General features: G+C 44.3%; 2 protein-coding genes across 2 annotated transcripts in view; both read right to left on the minus strand.

The window, feature by feature from the left end:
- The window catches only part of LOC141148558 (uncharacterized), a gene marked incomplete in the record, with an annotated part of 670,733 nt that overhangs the window by 250,969 nt on the left and 399,451 nt on the right, over nucleotides 1-20,313 (minus strand).
- The window catches only part of LOC141148559 (uncharacterized), a 243,929-nt gene continuing 239,263 nt past the window's right edge, over nucleotides 15,648-20,313 (minus strand). Inside the window, exon 14 of the mRNA XM_073636113.1 lies at nucleotides 15,648-16,926. Coding sequence (XP_073492214.1) covers nucleotides 16,916-16,926 — 11 coding nt within the window. The 3' untranslated portion in view covers nucleotides 15,648-16,915. The remainder of the gene's footprint in view (nucleotides 16,927-20,313) is intronic.

The raw sequence follows: 20,313 nt of genomic DNA on the forward strand, positions 1-20,313 counted from the left end.
GAAAGAAACAGAAAAAGAAAAGAGCTTCTCACCCAGAGATGGGCAGTTCACCAAAGGCAGGTCTGATATTCCTCCACGCCCTTTTCCAGACCGCCCGAGGCTCCCTGCCCTTCTCAAGACCCCGAATTTTCCCAACCTCACCCAGAATATCGGGCACCACCACCTCAACAGAGAGGACGTTCTTCCGCAGGGTAATCTGGCACCGTGCATTCCATGTGAAGTAACGGACAACTATACTAACTAAAAACAGTGTATCCAAATCAAAATCCCAGTGAGTCGGGAATGCCCCGTACACCCACTCCGCATAACTCATGCGATAGAAAAAGGGGATGCCTAGAGCCCTCCCCACCCTTTTATACACCTCTATGTTAAAGGGACACTGCAGCAAAAAGTGGTCCATAGACTCCACTTTACCAACACACTCCACTCTAGGACAATCCCGATCATCCACAGGGCGATGCTTCAAGCTCCCTCTCACATAGAGCCTTCCATGGAAAGCAAGCCAGGCTTGATCCCTAAACTTCAAGGGGATTCTTTCTAAATTGATAAACGCAACCCCTCCCTCATTACAGAGCCTGGGCAATCCCTTAAGGCCAGTGACACACTGAAAGCAGAGCTCAAAATCCTCTTCTCCAGAAGCTTCCTGGGGAGGGTCTTGATATCCTCCACTCTCACCTGCCACTGCTGAAGTATTTTCAGACACAGGGCAACATAAGCCGGGAGCTTGCCATGTCAGACTCTCAGACTTTTCACTGGCCCGCCATCTTCCCAGCATCGCAGAAAAGGCCTAAAACAAGATTGAAAAATGCCCACCCATCCTGGCGGGTTCTTTGCTAGCATGTTACCAAGATTGTACTTTAAAAAGAGCAGATAAAAGAAAACTATTGGGTTGACCATTCCTAGGCCACCCTCCCGCCTAGACAGGTAAGTTACATTGCGTTTGATCAGGTTCAGCCTATTTCCCCATAACAGTTGGAAAAAACAGCTGTACACCCTTGCATAGAGAGATGCTGGCAAGATACAGACGAAGCTGACATATAAAAAGATTGGGACCAGGTACGTTTTGATCAAGTCAACCCTCTCCCTCAAGGAAAGCTTCCATTTCTTCCAGCTTGCTACTTTGGCATTGGCACACACCAACCTGCTTTCCAGATTTCAATGACCATAGTCACCAGGACCAAATTTGATGCCCAACACTTTAATTTCCTACTGGGGCTCTGGGAAGGCATCCGGATGTTCGAAGATTTCACCCTCATCACCCATCCAGAAAACTTCACTCTTTTCATGGTTGACTCTAGAACCAGAAGCCTCAGTGTACTGCTGTATCATAGAGACCACCTCCTGCACCTCCTCTGTCCCAGAGACAATAACAGACACTTCATTGGCATAGGCCACGACCTTCAAAGGCGGCACACCAGCAATGCCCAAAGGTACCCCGCACAAAATCCACTCTCTAGCCTTCTTATGAAGGGGTGGATTGCAAATACATATAACAGGGGGCTCAGAGGACATCCCTGGCGCACACCAGAGCCAACCTCAAAAGGCCGTCCAAACCAACTATTAACCAGTGGGAAGCTCTCAGCCCCTCTATATAATGTCTTCAGACAATCTATAAACCTCCCCTGCAGGCCGTATCTACCAAGTAGCAAATAAAGGTACTCGTGATTGACTCTATCAAAAGCCTTCGCCTGATCCAATGCCAGCAAGTACTTTCTCCATCCAGCAGCCCTGCAACATTCCAAAGCCTCCCAGACAGCTAAAACCGCTGAAAAGGTACTTCTACCTTGGACCGAGCAGTGCTGATGACTGGACAACAAATCGCCTGCCACTGACGACAAGTGCCAAAAAATAATCTTCGCCAGGATCTTTCTATCAACATTGAGAAGACTGATGGGGCGCCAGTTCTCAATCATTGAGGGGTCTTTACCTTTTGACAGAAGAATTACAGCGGATTGCCTCATGGAGGGAGGGAGCGAACCCTCTTCTAGACAGCTGTTATAAACCTCTGCTAAAAAGGGAGCCAGAATGGACTTAAAACACTTGTAGAATTCAGCTGTCAACCCATCTGGCCCAGGCGATTTTTTGGTAGTCAGCTTCTCTATAGCACAAACTACCTCATCCACTGAAATTGGTTCTGTCAAATCCATCAAAGGCAACGTACCATTTCCCAATCCTGGAGTAGAATCCAGAAAGCTTTCCATCCTGTCACGACAAAGGTCCTTTCTTCCCAGAAGGTCTGCGTAATATGATCTGCAGATCTCCAGGATCCCTGATCTGGACTTCACCAGGGAACCCGTACTATCCCTCAGGCCTATGACCGTCTTAACTGCTATGCCTTGCTTACAGTTCTGGTAAGGATCAGGTGAGTGATATTTTCCATAAACCCTCTCCAGAACCAAGGAGGCATGCCGGTCGTATTGACACTTCCTAAGAAGAAACTTCACCTCAGAGATCTCCCCTGGATCTCCTCTATACGAGACAAGACGATCAAGCTTCCTCCGCAAATGCTGGTAGGCAATGTACATACCAAGCTGCTTCTTCTTACTTATGGCCTTGAAAAGTCCAATTACCCTTTGTTTCACAAGATCCCACCAGTCTGACTTACTGCTGCAAAAGTCCAGAATAGAGACCTGTGCCTGAAAAAAATCCTCAAAGGATTGTCTTACCTCTACATCTTCCAGGAGAGTCAAATTCAGTCTCCAAGAACCCCTTCCCCTGGGTGGTGTGTCCAAGGCATTCAGAGTCACAGACAGCATACAGTGGTCAGAGAACTCCACCGCCCTCAACTCAGGAGCCGAGAAAGCAGAGTTCTCCTTTAAAAAAAACCTATCTATCCTACTCTTTGAAATGTGAATCCCGTGCTGCCAGAGCAGTGCTTAATATGCACATCTACCAGGCCTGCTTGTCTCACCATATCTCTAAGAAAAACGCTATCGTAACCCAGCCTGTCTATGGAGCCTCTCCGTTCTTCAGGCCTAATTATGGTGTTAAAGTCACCTCCAAAGACAACCTGCTGGGACGTAAAAAGGAAGGGCTTGATCTCTAGGAGGAGGCATTTCCTGCCCCATTTTGACTGCAGTCCATAGATATTGATCAGGCGCAGGTCCTGCCCTGTAACAGAGACGTCTAAGACCATGCATCTCCCCATTTCTACCTCAATTACCCGCCGGCATGTTACCATATCGGTTTTTTAAAAGGACCGCAACTCTGCTGCAGGGCTCAGCCGCAAGAGACCAAAAGGAGGGACCGCATCTCCACTCCCTTTTTGCTAGATGGACATCGGCCAAAGTATTGAGCCAGGTCTCTTGCAAAAATAAAATCTCGGCATCAAACTCGCTGAGCAAAAATAAGGCAATATCACGAGCTCTTGCAGATATAATGCTGGCGACATTAATGGTCGCCACCTTTATCTGAGCGGGAACTGCCATCAGGATGATTGGGGTAGTTGTTTCTTAACCTTTACCACACTCTCATCACCCGAAACAGCTCTCTTAAGACTATGTGACTCCCCCTCATCCATGGATGATAAAGAGAAAGATAGATCAGACATCTCATCACCCGAAAAAAATGAAAAAGTATTACCAAGAGGAACTCCTCCTGGGTCCAACTCTGAGGAAGAAATTACCACTTTACGTGTCTTCCTCTTCTTCTTTTTCTTCCTCCTAAACTTCTCCCACCCCTCATCATCTGAATCCCCCTCAAAAGAGGGTGAGACATGGGATATGGACACCTTTCCTTCAACCCCTCCCCCATCCAACACCCCCACACTCCCCTGACCACGTTTGCGCTGTCGAGGGACAGGGACTGGAGGCTGAGAGGGAAGATCCGCTAAACCTGCCCCCCCAGCAGCTTCTGCTAGTTTGGAGGATCTACGTACAGTAGGATTAGGGACCACCACATGGGGGACAGACTCAGGGACCACATTACTAGGGGAAACAGAATCCGAAACAACAGATGTAACAGACACAAGAGGGACAGACTCAGAGACCACGTCACTAGGGGAAACAGAATCTGGAACAGATGTAACAGACACAGGAGGGGCAATAACAGTTTCTTCCCCAACTTAACCTCATCCTCTTTATCGAGCCTCTGCAGCTCAGCCGCCAAGTGGAAAGTTATGTAATGCCTCCGGGCACTGACTATAAGCATGACCGAGCTTCTGGCACAAATTTCACCAAATCTAGGTACAATCTTTGGCCAAATGGCCCAAATCCTGGCATAGTGAGCACTTCTTGCGAGTACAGGTAGATGCAAAGTGGCCTTTGTCACCACATTTATTACAGACCTTAGGCTGACCCTGGTAGAAAATGGTCAGCCTATCCCTCCCCAGAAAAGCTGAACAGGGCAGGTGTTGAACTACATTGCCCAGCACCCCCAATTTTAGTGACACTGTCCAGGCCCCTGTCCATATCCTATGCTGATCAAGGACCTTCCGCAGTGGAGCGAGGACCTTACCATATCGGCGTAGCCATACTATCAAATCAGCCTCTGGTATGGATTCATTACGCACCAGGATCGTCACCGATTTTATCAGAGGCTGCCTCAAAATCACCTTTGGCACCAAACCACTCCACTGCGGAAGGCCCTTGCACCTACTATACCTCTCCCAAAATAAATCCAAACCCTCAGGCTTTACAAAGGACAAATCATACTCATAACTCCCCACTGGGCAAATTAAAGCAAATATATCCAAGGCTTGAAAACCCATTTCCAAAACCAGCTCAGCCACCCTCCCCCTTACTGGTGGGGTCCCCTCCCACTTCAACTGAACCACATTCCTCCTCCTGTACCCACTAACCATCCCACTTATTATCCCACCACCAAGCCTCCCCAAATTGTGACTAACATTTAAAAAAATCCCTCCACCCTCCTTGGTGCGACTCCCCAGAACAGATGCATAACTCCCCATATTCCTCCTTGCAGAGGATCCATCTGTGCGATTAGAAACATCTAAAACAGCTTTGGCAGATAACGATTGCACAGATTCGAGATTGGATTGCACACCTGAAGAATCTTTCCTCTGCTGAGCAGAAGAAATGTCATTTTTACCTATAGCAGCCACATTAACCCCTTCACCACCAACAACCACCACCAACACATCCTTTGCTTTATCAGTATTATTGCTGTAATTATTTTCTGGCACATTCATAGTTCCTGTCGTGTCCTCACTCACTGCTGTCCCCATACACACTTCACCTCCAGGCAGACTCTTCTCCTCCATCAGGACAGGACTATCAGCAGAGCAGAGTGAAGGTTGTTGTAATACAGCAACAGGTGTATCATTGCAGAAGACTTCCATGGCTGTCTCCACTTCACATGCTGCACTGTGCTGCTCCCCTCCCCCACCTGCATCAATCAGCCCAGGTGAAGGTGAAACAGGCTCTTTGGAGCTGGCAGCCATCTTGCTTGTAGAACTACAGGTCTCAGCAAAATCCATGTCTGGGGTGCATAATGCAGATCCATCCACATTACTCTGTTGGTCTGATGACACCTCTGCCAGGGGTTTTCCCTCCATTTTCTGCAGAGGATTTCTCCACAGCAGAGACTCCAACAGGCATCTGTTTGCAGAGCTCCTTCCCTTTCTGTTCCTCAGCCGGGACACCATCCACTACACCATTCACTACAGCCAGTGGGGCAGACATGTTGGAAGGAGGCAGTATGTTGCACTGCGATTTCTCCACCAGTGCTGGCTCTGCCGGTCTGTAACCCCTCTGCTCATCCTCAGGGACTTCCAATGGTTCACCAACAGACCTGTCTGCCCTTAGGGGTGACTCCATGTGCTTGATGAACTTTAGGGTGTCATGTTCACTCTCAACCCCCTGGCTAGTTGCCGCTGGCGATTCCCCAGCCTGACATGGGGGGAGAGGTGCAGAGGCAAATGAAGCCGGGATGTCTGTTACCTACGGCTGCTGATCCACAGAACTCACCAATGTCTGGCTGGCAAATCTTCTTTCATTGTTAAACTTTTCTGCAAAAGCTCCACTTCTTTCTTTCAATTTCTCCAATAATAAAGATTGTTTCTTTGCCTTCTCCTCCAGCTGCTGTAACTCTGGCTTCATGGCCAAACGATTCTTACTCCAGGCCTGGAAATACTTGGCCCTGAAGTTTTTATGTTCAGTTTTTAAACATTTAAGTTTCTCTTCAGCCCTTGCAATTGCCCGAAAACGGTCAATGATCTTCTGTCTGTAGACATCCACATTCTCACCAGGGCCTGGACCCACAGTCGGATCCTCCACCTCCTCCTCCTCACTAGGCCCCGTATCATCAGGGGAATCCCTCCCAGGGCCTCCCCCAGGATCAGGCGTTATTCCTGGGCCAAGCTAGCAGGCAAGGCCCAGGCTTCAAAAAGGCTGGTTCTCACAGAGAGCTCTTTGGGTGTGTCCTCCTCCTTCCCACTGACCACCAATGTAAGGAACATTCTTCCCAATGACCACCAATGTAAGGAACATTCTTTCCACTGACCACCAATGTAAGGAACATTCTTTCCACTGACCACCAATGTAAGGAACATTCTTCCCACTGACCACCAATGTAAGGAACATTCTTCCCACTGTTCACCAATGTAAGGAACATTCTTCCCACTGACCACCATTGTAAGGAGCATTCTTCCCACTGATCACCAATGTAAGAAGCATTCTTCCCACTGAGCACCAATGTAAGAAGCATTCTTCCCACTGAGCACCAATGTAAGAAGCATTCTTCCCACTGAGCACCAATGTAAGAAGCATTCTTCCCACTGAGCACCAATGTAAGGAGCATTCTTCCCACTGAGCACCAATGTAAGGAGCATTCTTCCCACTGTCTGAGGTATTATTAGGAAGAGAACAGCAATTGTCTGCAGTTAGCTTTAGTTGCACACTGTGCACAGGATACAGTACTGTTAGAAAAGTTTTAAATGTTTATTGTGTGACTATTAGAAAAACTATTAGAAAAACAATAATCCTGAGACTTTTCTTAAGATGACTTCTGAGCACATTGTTGTATTAACTTGCTATATCGTTTGCTTTAACTAACTCCATAGTAAGTTTTAGGATGATTAGGCTTAACCATATATGGTAGAATAAGAAAAGAATGTACAGGAAACACTAATTAGCCAAATAAAGTACCATTTTGTACCAGGCACGCTATCTGTGTTTCCTCAGCCAATAGAAGCGTTATGGCCATATTATTGTAGATATCAGGAGGGGGATGTACATCTCTTTGTGTGATTCTTAATGCATCTTTTGGCTTGTAAGCATCATCCATTTGTGTGACACATCTGAAATAAATTGTCTGCTTTTCAATACATCTGGAGTTCGACTGATCACAAGAGAAGAGTAATCCTAACATTTTTGGTCCTTCTATAGCCAGAACCAACAAGTGCATTTCGGGTCAGATGGTCCCGACAAAAACTTCAGTGAGTATTGGACTTCAAAGCTCACTGAGAATTAAAAGTCCCCCCACTCAATGTTAGTGGTGAAATAGGGGCGGGGGCCTGAGACCCAGATCCACTGTCTGGTTTCGAACTTCGTGATCCAGTCCTCCTGGTGTTTGAGAGGTAAGATAATTTAAATTATTCTTAATTCTTTCTAAGAGTCTCTTCTTCTCTTTCTGTTTGATTCTGGTTTAAGGTGTTGTAATTGCCGGCACTGGGATTGATCGTATAATATCTTGATAATCCAGTGTGCGAAGACAGAGACATTTGGGGACGTTGTCTAGGGTAAAAAATTAAGTCACCCGCTGTCCAGCACAGATAAAAAAAAGATTTGAGGTATACCGAAAGTCAGAGGTTGATTGCCTGACGTCATCGGAGGTTGATTGCCCGATGATTTAAGCGTTATTTAGTGAAGTGATCTAGAAAGATCGCAAGTCTAACTTTCTTCTGTGTGTTTAGTTTCTCCTTTCTCATGTTTAACCTTTCTGCTGCTGCTGTAACCTTATTGAAAAAACAACAGTACTGCACAGACAAGTTAATTTTTTTTTTTTTATTCTCCCTATAGTGTGGGGAGTGATGATATTTTTACTCTTCTTGTATTCCTATTGTTACCGTGGGCCGAGGGTCACTATCCCAATGTTTTATAGGTAAATGAGAGACCCGACTGGCGCTGACAATGGGGAATAGTCTCTGTAAAAGAATGTTTTGTGCCTGCTTATGTGGCTGCTGTGTTCCTAATGTGCCAAGTGGGAGACTGGAACTCCTCTTTAAGGACACAGGGCTTTATAAGGAAGTTTGGATGCAATAGTGAACTAACTGTAAAAGTGTCAGGATTTGGTGGATAAACTTAAATTGTTAGGTAATACAGAGAAAATGGAAATATAAACTGCGCTATAAAATATGTGAACAATTGATAATAAAAAAAGCAGCAATCCCAACAATAAACATCAATTGTGAGGTAAAGCATAAAAAATAAGAGAATTGCGCTAATAAATGTGCAGTTTTACATATATAACATAAGTAAAGAAATTTTGTAATAAGTGTAAAAGAGGACGAATGCAGATAGCAACTGCATATGATCCACAAAAGTGTCCCATCAAGTGAAAAAAACTCAATGAAATAAAATAGTGACTCCAAATAGCCCACAAATAGTAAAGGAAAAGTCCAAGTGATGAATAATGGTTAATCGGTGACCACAGAAGAGAATCCACCACCGAGAATGGAAGGGGTTACTTCTTACCGAGTGGCCATGATCCCCCACCACAGAGGATCACAGCTAGCAGGCAAACTTAAAACAGACTATGGGAACTTCTATCGGCATCCACTGGGGGTCATCACACCGTCAGCAACAACAGCAGAACTCGTAGCAGAGATGCACCTACAACTACAGCCTGCAGAGTGTGACCTGGCTTGTTTCCATCCATCAAACTGGCTTGAAGAATGGTTCGGTAAGTGGACTGGACTTATCACATCATGTTTGATCTCAATTGCTGTGGCTTTGGTGTTTTGGTCACTTGCGGATGCTGCTGCATTCCCTGTATTCGAGGACTTTCACAAAAACTGATTGAAACCGCAGTCTCAAGAACGATGTATCAAGCCCTTCCTACCTCAGAGGAGACCTATGTGGACATTGAAGCTCAACTTAATGATATACAGACCGAAAGTGTATAACACAGGGACTATCATCGAAATGTGTTGAGATAAAATAGTCACACAAGAGGAGGGAATGTCAGAAAAGTTTTAAATGTTTATTGTGTGACTATTAGAAAAACAATAACCCTGAGACTGATTTTTAAGATGACTTCTGAGCACATTGTTGTATTAACTTGTTATATCGTTTGCTTTAACTAACTCCATAGTAAGTTGTAGGATGATTAGGCTTAACCATATATTGTAGAACAAGACTGTACAGGAAACACTAATTAGACAAATAAAGTACCATTTTGTACCAGGCACGCTATCTGTGTTTCCTCAGCCAATAGAAGCCTTATAGCTATATTATTGTAGGTAAGGAAGATAGGGGGCGCTAGATACCATAATATTCAAGTGCTCTAAATAAATAAATCTCCTGCATTACCAAAAAAATGGAAATGTAAGAAAGCTAGGGGGCGCTAGATACCATACTAATCAAGTGCTTTAAATAAATATATCTCCTGCATTACCAAAAAAATGAAAAACATAATAATGACAAATCATAATTAGATTACACATTGAAGTGCCCACAATAGTGAGAAAAAAAATATATAGTGATTGATTGTCCATAAACAAGTGATTGAAGTGATTGAAATGATATCTTTCAATATTATCCCAATCTTGTTGCTGTAAACAAAAAGTTTTCCATCACCAAAGGAAAATAAGAAAAGGAAAAACACCTCGAAGTAGTAGATATCTGCTTACCAGATACCAATGACTCCTTTAGTTAAAAAGAGAGTCACTAGCGCTTGTGCAGGGTTATGCCTGCTCACATGGATGGCCGGACTGTGGTTGGTATTATAGGCATGGATCTTTCCCGTCAAGCTCATTCAAGATAGGATAAGGATACATAGGAAACAAAAACAGTCTCCATAGCGTAAAACCATTTATTAAAAAAGTAAACAAATTAAAAAGCCAAATGGCCGCTTACATTGGTGGGTGCCTACCCGGCACTGGGGCTGCTTGCATGTCAGGGTGACTTCGCAGTCAGAAAAAGCCTTTCATGTCTCCTCCACGCTGGTGTGCGTTCCAGCTTACACAGGGGGGCAGCCAAAGGATCCGGATGTTGTTGGGTGATAGGACATGTGACCACGTACCGCTCCGACGTAAGTTTCGTAGTGAACGTCTTCAGGGAAGCGTACGTTGGTCACTGGAATAGGGTTGCCACCTGTCCAGGATTCACCCGGACAGTTCGGTTTTGGAATCATGTGTCCGGGTTTCAGACTGTCTGAAACCCGGACACATTATTTAGACTGGACTATGGCTTCCTTGCAGGGTTGCTGAATGCAGTTGTCTCAGCTGAGAATGTCTGGTACACTCTTTCACACTGCCCAAAGCCAAAATTAACATCCCCCCAACACATACAGACGGGAGAGGAGAGAGGGCTCGATCTGCCCCTCTTCCCCCCACCCCTACCCCTCTGTGTCGGCCCACACTCCAATCCCCAGCGCTGTGCCTCAGAAAAGGAAAGTGAGGGCCGGAAATTTGAAGTCCAGCAGCCTCAGTTCCATCTGGATGAGAGGTGCTGACTGCCAAGCGGTGAGTGAGCTCACCATCCATCCCTGCCTGTGACTGAAGTCTCCCCCCTCCCCCCTTCTCTCTATTGCCTCTGAGTAAGTATACTAAGGCAAATCAGGGTTCTCAGAGCACCCCCTACATCAGAGTTCTCCTTTACACTAGAGGCCACAGTGTTTCCCCTTATATCAGAGTCTTCTTTGTACATCAGAGTTCTCAGTGTTCCCCCTTAAATCAAGGTTCCCAGAGCATCCCTTATGTTAGAGTCCCCAAAGTTCTTCCTTACATCAGAGTCTGCAGAGTCCCCTCTTACAGTGAAAGGGAACTCTGTGAATTCAGATGTAAAAGGGGAACTCTGGAGTCTGATGTAAAGGGGGACTCTTGTTATTAACTTCATATGATTAGAAATGTTATTTAGTAGCAAAATATATGTATAGTTTACACTATAAAAAAAAATTGGTGTTCGCCGCAAAAGTGTTCGGTTTTGACTTGAAGAAAAGGTGGCAACCCTACACTGGAATGGTGGTTTTTATTAGGAACAGGAAGGGGGCGGGTAATTGGCAAATGGGCCACAGGAACTGTGCTCATAGCAGTAAAGTTGGAAAGTTCAACTATGTTCTGGAGCTTAGCTCCATCTTGTGGATATTTACTATATTGTTCACAAAAAACTCCTTAATTGAAAACGAATGTGACTTTTTATTAGGAACAGGAAGTGGGCGGGTAATTTCAAAAATAGACCACAGGAACTGTGCTCATAGCAATAAAGTTAGAAAGTTCAACTATGGTCTGGAGCTTAGCTCCATCTTGTGGATATTTACTATATTGTTCACAAAAAACTCCTTATTTAAAACAAATGTGACTTCATATCAAACATCTCCTAGGTGGAGACGACATGTTGTTATAGTCCCCCTACTGGTTAAAAACAGGTAAGTGAATCCACCCATATAGGTGGTGGGGAAGTGAGAAAAAATATATAAGTGAATAAAATTAATGATGGTGTTTTTGTAGAGAAAAAGGGGGGGGGGGGGGGACTCATGTAACCCTGAATTCTATAACAGCCCCAGTCTCGGTTTACATACAAAAACGATTACAAAACTAAATATTAACTCAGAAAGAAGCAGATTATTTGAACCTAACTACACCCAGAATTCCAGTACTCTACATAGTACCAAAAATACATAAAGATAAGGTAAACCCACCAGGCCGTCCAATAGTGAGTGGGATTGGCTCTCTGTACTCTAGGGTGGGGGAATACCTCGACACTTTCCTCCAGCCTCTAGTCCCACAGAGCCAATCCTATCTCCCCCCTCTTCTTTGTCCCCTTTATTATTCGAGTCAGACGGGGATAGGTCAGATTGCAGCCTTTTAAGGTTTAATAAATACTATTTAGTTTTGTAATCGTTTTTGTATGTAAACCGAGACTGGGGCTGTTATAGAATTCAGGGTTACATGAGTTCCCCCCCCCCTTTTCTCTACAAAAACACCATCATTAATTTTATTCACTTATATATTTTTTCTCACTTCCCCACCACCTATATGGGTGGATTCACTTACCTGTTTTTAACCAGTAGGGGGACTATAACAACATGTCGTCTCCACCTAGGAGATGTTTGATATGAAGTCACATTTGTTTTAAATAAGGAGTTTTTTGTGAACAATATAGTAAATATCCACAAGATGGAGCTAAGCTCCAGACCATAGTTGAACTTTCTAACTTTATTGCTATGAGCACAGTTCCTGTGGTCTATTTTTCAATTACCCGCCCACTTCCTGTTCCTAATAAAAAGTCACATTCGTTTTCAATTAAGGAGTTTTTTGTGAACAATATAGTAAATATCCACAAGATGGAGCTAAGCTCCAGAACATAGTTGAACTTTCCAACTTTACTGCTATGAGCACAGTTCCTGTGGCCCATTTGCCAATTACCCGCCCCCTTCCTGTTCCTAATAAAAACCACCATTCCAGTGACCAACGTACGCTTCCCTGAAGACGTTCACTACGAAACGTACGTCGTAGCGGTACGTGGTCACATGTCCTATCACCCAACAACATCCGGATCCTTTGGCTGCCCCCCTGTGTAAGCTGGAACGCACGCCAGCGTGGAGGAGACATGAAAGGCTTTTTCTGACTGCGAAGTCACCCTGACATGCAAGCAGCCCCAGTGTCGGGTAGGCACCCACCAATGTAAGCGGCCATTTGGCTTTTTAATTTGTTTACTTTTTTAATAAATGGTTTTACGCTATGGAGACTGTTTTTGTTTCCTATGTATCCTTATCCTATCTTGAATGAGCTTGATGGGAAACATCCATGCCTATAATACCAACCACAGTCCGGCCATCCATGTGAGCAGGCACAACCCTGCACAAGCGCTAGTGACTCTCTTTTTAACTAAAGGAGTCATTGGTATCTGGTAAGCAGATATCTACTACTTCGAGGTGTTTTTCCTTTTCTTATTTTCCTTTGGTGATGGAAAACTTTTTGTTTACAGCAACAAGATTGGGATAATATTGAAAGATATCATTTCAATCACTTGTTTATGGACAATCAATCACTATATATTTTTTTTTCTCACTATTGTGGGCACTTCAATGTGTAATCTAATTATGATTTGTCATTATTATGTTTTTCATTTTTTTGGTAATGCAGGAGATATATTTATTTAAAGCACTTGATTAGTATGGTATCTAGCGCCCCCTAGCTTTCTTACATTTCCATTTTTTTGGTAATGCAGGAGATTTATTTATTTAGAGCACTTGAATATTATGGTATCTAGCGCCCCCTATCTTCCTTACATTCCTTTTTTTGATTATCTATTTTTTTGATTATTCAAAAATTGGGGAGCAGCTTACACTGATTGTTTATATATTTACACAAATTTTCTTTATTGTTGGGAATGTTTTCTTACTAGATGTATCACCAGTATATGTAATTCATATATACTATCTGCTATCGACACCACTGGCGCGAAGGTTTTTTACTATATTATTGTAGGTATCAGGAGGGGGGATGTACATCTTATTGTGTGATTCTTACTGCATCTTTTGGCTTGTAAGCATCATCCATTTGTGTGACACATCTGAAATAAATTGTCTGCTTTTCAATACATCTGAAGTTCGACTGATCACAAGAGAAGAGTAATCCTAACATAGATAGAGATATAGATATGTGTATGTATGTATGTATGTGTGTGTGTGTATATGTGTATATATATATATATATATATATATATATATATATATATATATATATATATATATATATATATATATATATATATATATATATATATATATATATATATATATATATGTGTGTGTGTTAGGATTATCAGTGTCATGTGACTCACTAGTGTTACAAGCTCTCAGGTGTGAATGGGAAGCAGGTGTGTTAAATTTGGTGTTATCGCTCTAATTCTCTCATACTGGTCACTGGAAGTTCAACATGACACCCCATGGCAAAGAACTCTCTCAGGATCTGAAAAAAAGAATTGTTGCTGTACATAAAGATGGCCTAGGCTATAAGAAGATAGCCAAGACTCTGAAACTGAGCTGCAGCACGGTGGCCAAGACCATACAGCGGTTTAACAGGACAGGTTCCACTCAGAACAGGCCTCGCCATGGTTGACCAAAGAGGTTGAGTGCACATGCTCAGTGTCATATCCAGAGGTTGTCTTTGGGAAATAGACGTATGAGTGCTGCCAGCATTGCTGCAGAGGTTGAAGGGGTGGGGGGGTCAGCCTGTCAGTGCTCAGACCATACGTCGCACACTGCATCAAATTGATCTGCATGACTGTTGTCCAGGAAGGAAACCTCTTCTAAAAATGATGCACAAGAAAGCCCGCAAAAAGTTTGCTGAAAACAACCAGACTAAGGACATACTGGAACAATGTCCTGTGGTCTGATGAGACCTAGATAAACCTATTTGGTTCAGATGGTGTCAACCGTGTGGGGTGGCAACCAGGGTAGGAGTACAAAGACAAGTGTGTCTTGCCTACAGTCAAGCATGGTAGTGGGAGTGTCATGGTCTGGGGCTGCATGAGTGCTGCCAGCACTGGGGAGCTACAGTTCATTGAGGGAACTATGAATGCCAACATGTACTGTGACATACTGAAGCAGAGCATGATCCCCTCACTTCAGAGACTGGGCCACAGGGCAGTATTCCAACATGATAACGACCCCAAACACACCTCCAAGATGACCACTGGCTTGCTAAAGAGGCTGAGGGTAAAAGTGATGGACTGGCCAAGCATGTCTCCAGACCTAAACCCTATTGAGCATCTGTGGGGCATCCTCAAACAGAAGGTGGAGGAGGGCAAGGTCTCTCACATCCACCAGCTCCGTGATGTCGTCATGGAGGAGTGGAAGAGGACTCCAGTGGCAACCTGTAAAGCTCTGGTGAACTCCATGGGGGTTAAGGCAGTGCTGGAAAATTAATGGTGGCCACACAAAATATTGACACTTTGGGCCTAATTTGGACATTTTCACTTAGGGGTGTACTCACTTTTGTTGCCAGCGGTTTAGACATTAATGGCTGTGTGAGTTATTTTAAGGGGACAGCAAGTTTACATTGTTATACAAGCTGTACACTCACTACTTTACATTGTAGCAAAGTGTCATTTCTTCAGTGTTGTCACATGAAACGATATACAAAAATATTTTAAAAATGTGAGTGGTGTACTCACTTTTGTGAGATAGTGTGTGTGTGTATGTATGTATGTATGTATGTATGTATGTATGTATGTATGTAATACAGTACTTTTGCACATAGAATTGTTTAGTGAAAAACAATGAGACATATAACACATTTGGTGGGGTTATTGAAAGTTCATTCTCCCAAAGTCGTAAATCTGTCTTATGGCAAGGAGGGTTTGATTTAACACAGCTGGGTGCCATACTGTCTATGCAGCCCTATTGCACGGGTGGCAGGCAGTCAGAACCAATAGGCAAATATATGTCGTGAAAATGGGAAATCCCCCAAGTGGGGCTTTAAAGCAGCCAGTGGTGTAAGTTTACAAAATACAAAAGGAGTGGGTAATAAATGATTTATTGATACTAAAAATTATATATGATGAATACTGACATCAGAAAGTCAGAACATGAGCTGGAATACAAAAGTAAACAAATGAAAAAACAATACCAATAGCAAAAGGTAGTGTGCGATAGGTTACACCATAAGCAACAGTAATAAAATAACACAAAGATGTTGGTTGTGTAAGACTGACGCGTTTCGACCCCAATGGGTCTTCTTCAGAGGATAAATATATAAAAACTGTAAAGATGTAAACATGTGTCAGATGATTTAAAACCAAGAGGAAAAGAATATATAAACAGGTCCATATGATGCGTCTTTACCAGTCACGATGTACTCAATGGTTACAGGTGGCCATGGTATGGAGGAGTTTCCCTCTTATTGTATCCCCGATCTCCTGGCGGATGTGCCAATCACAGAGGGGGCAAATTCCACACACACATGCCTTACAGGGAATCACACACTAGATATCCCCAAAAGTTGAGGGAAAGGAGGGGTGTGCACTGCACCTGTGATGAAATAACAATGTGTGTTAAATAACGGGTTCCAAGAAGGAGTTTCTAAAGGCAAAGGAGAAAAATGTGTCTGTGTATAGCTATTTAAATTCTAATTGGGTTGAAGCTAAAGATATTAACAGATGTGGAGGGAGAGTGGGTCCATACAAAGAGGCGTGAGAGAAAGACGTGAAATAACGAGAAGTGAGGAAAGAAGGGGAAGGAATAGTGGGGAAAAGGAAAGAGGGGGAGGGGATGGGTAATGAAAGGGAATAGAGGGGAGGAAGAGGGAGGAAAAGCAGGGAAGGGAAGAGAGGGTCAGGAAAGAAAGTGCAGGATCAAGTGTGGGGAGAACATAAATATTGTATAGACCGACTCCCATTACAAACGTCCAATTTTAAAGATTGAAAGGCAATGGCAATAGGGTTTGAGTGCATGGAGGCCAGAAAGTGTGGGGGAGGCCCATCAAAGGGGCAAAAAGTGAGAAAATATCTGTCCTTTTGTTTTAACTTGTCTCCTCGTACGAGTCAAAGAAAACTTCTTAACTAGATCCAGTGTGTGGTCTCAGGTGAATTTCGCTCACACATAGCAGCTTGGAAGGGGGCTTATGTTTATTCTTTACATAAGTTGCTCTGGATGAATCTAGGCTGGTCTCCTTTGTAACTGAGGAGGGCATCTCATAGTCATCCTTGCCCATCTTTACCATTGTAGTAGCTGAATTGTGATCTTGGTAGGTCTCCTGGTTATCTTCATGTTGTGGAAGTTGGTTTTGCTAATCTGGTCCTGCAACAAAAAGACACAGAAGATTAACATGATTCAGATATTTTACATTTGTTACAAAGATGGCAGCAAACTTTTTGCTTTACATTTTTAAAGGAACCAAAAACCAAAGATGCATTATTAGTATAGGAGGGTATTTACTGTTGTCTGCATCTAGGGTTGCCACCTTTTTTTTCAAGTCAAATCCAAAAACTTTATCAGTGCACAGCATTTTTTTTATTTATAGTATAAATCATACATACATTTTGCTATTAAATAACATTTCTAATAATATGAAGTCAATAACAAGAGTCCTCCTTTACATCAGAGTCCGCAGAATTCCCCTTTTACATCTGAACTCATAGAGTTCACTTACACTGTAACGGGGGACTCTGCAGACTCTGATGTAAGGGAGAACTCTGGGGACTCTAACAAAAGGGATGCTCTAGGAACCCTGATTTAAGGGGGAACACTGAGAACTCTGGTGTAAAGGGAAACTGTGATATAAGGGGTGCTCTGAGAACCCCCATTTACCTTAGTGTACCCACTCAGAGGCAGGAGAGAGAAGGGGGGGAACTTCAGTCACAGACCGGGATGGATGATGAGCCAACTCACCCCTTGGTAGTCAGCACCTCTCATCCAGATGTATCTGAGGCTGCTGGAATTTTAATTTCTGGCCCCCACTTTCCTTTTCTGAGGAAAAGCGCTAGAGATTGAAGTGTGGGAAGACACAGAGGGGTGGGGCGGACCCAAATTGTCCGGGTGAATCCCGGACAGGAGGCAACCCTATCTGCATCCCTGTTAGAGAGATTAACCTTGCTAACTGTCCTGAACCGTCTAGAAGCAGCCTCTAAAGGTTCTCTCTTTGTTTAAAAGTTTACAGGGGGTGGATACAACTCCACAATCCAGCCCCTCCTTCAGTCCCTCCCTCTCTCGAACATGTGGGTGTGCTTGGAGAAGAGGTGCACGCCCAAGCGGCAATCTAGAGAGTACGTTCTTCACATGCCTCTGTTTCCATGGCAGCATGTTCCCACTCCCCAGCTAAAACCCGGAAGCAGAGGCAGCATAACACAAGCAGTGAAGTGTCCTCACCTTCCAGCAGCTGTGGCCGTTTTTTCCCTGGCTGTTATCTGCAAGCTCTCCTCTGCAAGATTCCAACACCTCCTCCAGTGGGCTTTGATGCTCCTGTGTCCCCCCCTTCCCCTCACTCATGGGCTTTCAAAACCTGTGTCAGCTTCTCCTCCAGCCAATGCCAGGAGGGGGGCGTGTCACTGAACACTTCTTATGTCCAGCAATGAACACAGCTATGCTCTCTACATATAGCACGGTGTTATTTCAGAAGAGGAGACATGATAAGGAGCATAGTGACCTGTTTCCTGTGTCTGTTCTCTGCTGAAATTAACATAGTGCTATCCGTAGAGAGCATACCTGTGTACAGTACATAGGAGTTGTGCAGAGGAGAGGAAAACTGACAACTTCCTGTCATCTAAACTGAAATATCTCTGTTTAGACCCCAGAAATTTTCCTAGTCTCCTTTATTGTACTTAAAAAAAAAATCATCCCTCTGCCACTGATCCCATCCCCCCTCCCATCAGTGGCAGTGGACTGTCATCCTTATCCCTCCATCACCACCGCCACTGATGTCATCCCTATCCCTCCATCACCATCGCCACTGATGTTATCCCTATCCCCCCATTACCACCACTAATGTCATTCCTATCCCTTCATCACCACCACTGATGTCATCCCTATCCCTCCATCACCACCACAGACGTCATCCCTATCACCCATCACCACCGCCACTGATGCCATCCCTAGCCCTCCATCACCACCGATGTTATCCCTATCCCTCCATCACTTTCGTCATCGCCACTGATGTCATCCCTATCCCCCCATTACCACCACTAATGTCATCCCTATCCCTCCATCACCGCCACTAATGTCATCCCTATCCCTCCATCACCGCCACTGATGTCATCCCTATCCCTCCATCACCACCACTGATGTCATCCCTATCACCCATCACCACTGCCACTGATGTCATCTCTATCTCTCCATCACCACCACTGATGTCATCCCTATCCCCCCATTACCACCACTAATGTCATCCCTATCCCCCCATTACCACCACTGATGTTACCCCTATAGGGATGACATCAGTGGCGGAAGAGAGCGTCGTGTCAACATTGGAAGAAGAAACATGTTTCAAATCTAAGTCCGTCAAACTTTTGAGAAAAAAAAAGTCCGCTGGAGCCCACACACGATCGAATTGTCCGAGGGACTCTGGTACGCCGGACCAAGTATGCCAGAAAGTCCGCTCGTGTGTACGCGGCATAAGGCGTATTCAGAAATGAGTCTGAATCTGCCTGAGCTATCCCGTCAGGAACCTGTCACTGTGGATAGCCAATCATAAGTTGCCGAAGCATTACCCACCCCACAAACGCACATATACAAGGAGTATGTAGACAGCTGAAGGACAGGAAATGCCTCTATTGCTTACAATTTCAGAGATCAGTAGTAAGAAAGACGGAGTCCTGAGGTCATTAGTAAGAGAGGCAGAGTCCTGTGGTCAGTAGTAAGAGAGGCAGAGTTCAGGGGTCAGTAGTAAGTGGGATCGTGTGCATTCCGGTCCACTAATCCATCCCCTGTACTCTTATTACAGCCCCATTCCCTGTACTCCTATACAGTCCCATCATCCCCATCCCCTGTAGTCCTGAACTCCTGAAAAGCCATATCATCCCCATCTCCTGTACTCTTCTATACAGCCCCATCATCCCCACCCTCTGCACTCCTAGCAGTGTGAAACCAGCATAAGCATATATGCATGCAAGGCTCCAGGCCTCAAACACATGAACACCAGGCAGCTACCAGCAGTGCCAACGGCGCTAACCCAGTACAAGCACTGCTAGACCCCAGGAGGAAAGGCCCAGTACAAGTGTGAGAATTAGGGCCCAAACCCAGCTTCCAGATGCCTTTGCAAACCCATTGTGCCTGCCTTTTAGCACAGGGTCAGCCATGATCCCCCTTTTTACAGCACAGCCAGGTGTGCAAGTCAACACAGAAGGTTTTTCCGAAATTGATTTTTTTAAATTTATTTTTCACTGACAAATTAGTTCAAGGCTGGTTCAAACCAGTCTTTTTGCCCAACAATTCATTGAAAATAACCCCAGCTCAAGCTATGCCCACCTTTTTGAATGGAGACCCCTAACAGTGGAAGAGCTTAAAATTGTTTTTAGGCCTAACGCTCAATATGGGGCTTACAAAAAAAAAATGAAGTGCATAAATATTGGTCGACCAACCCTATCCACCACATGCCAATTTTTTCATCTGTCATGTCCAGGTCCTGATATGAAATTATAATGCTCTTCCTGCATTTCAACAATAATTCACAGTCCCCCCCTGAAATCACCC

This window comes from Aquarana catesbeiana, linkage group LG06 (genome assembly GCF_042186555.1).
Source record: "Aquarana catesbeiana isolate 2022-GZ linkage group LG06, ASM4218655v1, whole genome shotgun sequence".
Lineage (NCBI taxonomy): Eukaryota > Metazoa > Chordata > Amphibia > Anura > Ranidae > Aquarana > Aquarana catesbeiana.